Below are 2,494 nucleotides of genomic sequence, written 5' to 3'. Positions count from 1 at the left end.
TATAATCTCTTGGCCGGCTGCTGCCAAAACACATCTAATAGACGAGTTAGGATTTTTTTTTCACCTCTCTCTGCTTGCGCCGCCAACATAGCCTACTCCATCCCACCCACCGACTTGCACCAGCGAACGGGAGAGCAGGTCCCCGAAACGATTCGCCTTTGTGATTCTGTGCGGGAGTGTGCGAATTAGGTTTTTGGGAAGCTCTCTTAATCGCAAAGCAAAGAATGGAAGCCGTTCGAATACTAGAAAAAAGTCTGGTGAGTTTCTTGTTCTTTTTTGGCAAAAGCTGGAGAATGCACTTCACAGAAATGAAAGAAGACAAATCGTCCACGACTCGTCTGTCTTGTTATTTCTTGGTGAAGAAAACGTGCATCATCACTCGAGAGCAATTCGGCACGGCACGCTAATAGCGTTGTGAAGTGCCTATCGGGGGCAAACCTGGTGCCACTTGGATGAGAAAACTGAGGACAATCTATTTACCGCATAAAAACATGGTTCAGACCCTATCAATCTCTTAATCGCAAAAATAAGAGAAAAGGCATATCAATCTCTACAAATACTTGCAAAAGTTTCATTCAGTCGCAAGCACAGCTCGCAACTGTCCAGGTCGGCAGATCACAGTTGTCCACTACAGAAGAGTACAATGGCGTCTCGCCCTACCGTCGTCCTCATCCCGAGATGGGGATCCGGCCACTTCATGTCCGCGCTCGAAGCCGGCAAGAAGCTGCTGGCCACCGGCGATGGCGCCTTCTCCCTGACTGTGCTCGTCATGCACGCACCGACGCAAGAGAAGGCGTCCGAGGTCGAGGGCCACGTGCGCCGCGAGGCGGCTTCGGGTCTCGACATCCGCTTCATCCAGCTCCCCGCCGTCGAGCACCCCACCGGCTGGGTCGATCAAGTGGAATTCGTGTTCCGGTACGTCCAGCTCCACGCGCCACACGTTAAGGCGGCCATCGACGGCCTGGCTCCGTCGTCCCGGGTGGTCGCCGTCGTCGTCGACTTCTTCTTAACGGCCCTGTTCGACGTGGCCCACGAGCTCGCCGTGCCGGCCTACGTGTACTTTACCTCCCCCGCCGCGTTCCTCGCGCTCATGCTGCGCCTGCCGGCGCTCCGCGAGGATATGACCAGCCCAGGGTTTGAGATTATGGAGCGCGCACTGGACGTGCCGGGGCTGCCGCCGGTGCCGCCGTCGTACATGCCGGTCTGCCTCGTCAAATCGAAGATCCAGAGCTACGACACTTTCGAGTACCACGGGCGCCGCTTCATGGAAGCCAGGGGCGTCATCGTGAACACCACCGTCGAGCTCGAGGCTTCGGTCCTCACCGCAATCGCGGACGGCCGATGCATGCCCGGGCGCCCCGCTCCGGCGCTCCACGCGATCGGCCCCGTGATCTGGTTCGAACCCAAAGACGAAGACCAACGCCGGCACGAGTGCGTGCGGTGGCTCGACGCCCAGCCGCCGGCGTCAGTAGTGCTCCTCTGCTTCGGAAGCATGGGGTCACACGACGCGGCCCAGGTGAGGGAGATCGCCGCGGGCCTAGAGCGCAGCGGCCACCGCTTCCTGTGGGTGCTGCGAGGTCCGCCGGTCGCCGGCACGCGGTTTCCGACGGACGCGAACCTCGATGAGCTGCTCCCGGAAGGGTTCCTGGAGGCGACGGCGGGGAGAGGGCTGGTGTGGCCGGCGTGGGCGCCGCAGAGTGAGATCCTATCCCACGCCGCCGTGGGCGGCTTCGTGACGCACTGTGGATGGAACTCCGTCCTGGAGAGCCTGTGGTTCGGCGTGCCGATGGTGCCGTGGCCACTGTACGGGGAGCAGCACCTGAACGCGTTCGAGCTCGTGGCCGGCGTGGGCGTGGCGGTCGCGCTGGAGATGGACCGGAAGAAGGGGTTCTTCGTGCAGGCGGCGGAGCTGGAGCGCGCGGTGCGGAGCCTGATGGACGACGCGTCGGAGGAGGGAAGGAAGGCGAGGGCGAAGGCATCGGAGACGAGCGCCGAGTTCAGGAGGGCCGTCGGGGAGGGCGGCTCGTCATGCGCGGCGCTGAAGAGCCTGGTGGTCGAGATTTTGGAGCTGCCGGACGGAAGAAAATGACTCGGCAAAAAAATGGATTCTTTCGATCCGATGCGTTGTCTTGATAAATTTTAGAAGTATCGCAAAGGATCGGCCTGAACTTCAGGTGCTTGCCAACAACAATGACGATCTCCGTCAGTGCACAGGGGTCGGTCTACAAGTGTTGAACTATGCTGTCGTTTCTATTTGGACAAATCTTGCTCACTTGCTTGCACTTTGTCCCAGTTCCATACATGAATAATATGCAACCACTTTGGGCAAGATGCATTATTCATGGGCCATATGTATTTCCTGCAAGTTTTGAGATTAGCCCCAAAAAGAAATGGGACGATCTCCATTGGACATGGAGTGCAAAATTTTAATCGCTTTGCATGATTTTACAGTTAGGTTACAAAGTATGTAATGACCTTTGTTAATTCCTTTTGC

At 57.8% G+C, this 2,494-nt stretch overlaps 1 protein-coding gene across 1 annotated transcript; it reads left to right on the top strand.

Moving 5' to 3' along the window:
- The first annotated feature begins 643 nt into the window (after positions 1-643).
- Positions 644-2,089, top strand: LOC124672688 (anthocyanidin 3-O-glucosyltransferase 2-like). Its single transcript, XM_047208878.1, has one exon. The coding sequence runs from the start codon at positions 644-646 to the stop codon at positions 2,087-2,089; it is 1,446 nt and encodes a 481-aa protein (XP_047064834.1).
- The last annotated feature ends 405 nt before the right edge of the window (positions 2,090-2,494 follow it).

This window comes from Lolium rigidum, chromosome 7 (assembly GCF_022539505.1).
Source record: "Lolium rigidum isolate FL_2022 chromosome 7, APGP_CSIRO_Lrig_0.1, whole genome shotgun sequence".
Classification (NCBI taxonomy): Eukaryota; Viridiplantae; Streptophyta; class Magnoliopsida; order Poales; family Poaceae; genus Lolium; species Lolium rigidum.
This window is presented reverse-complemented; position numbering and strand designations above follow the sequence as displayed.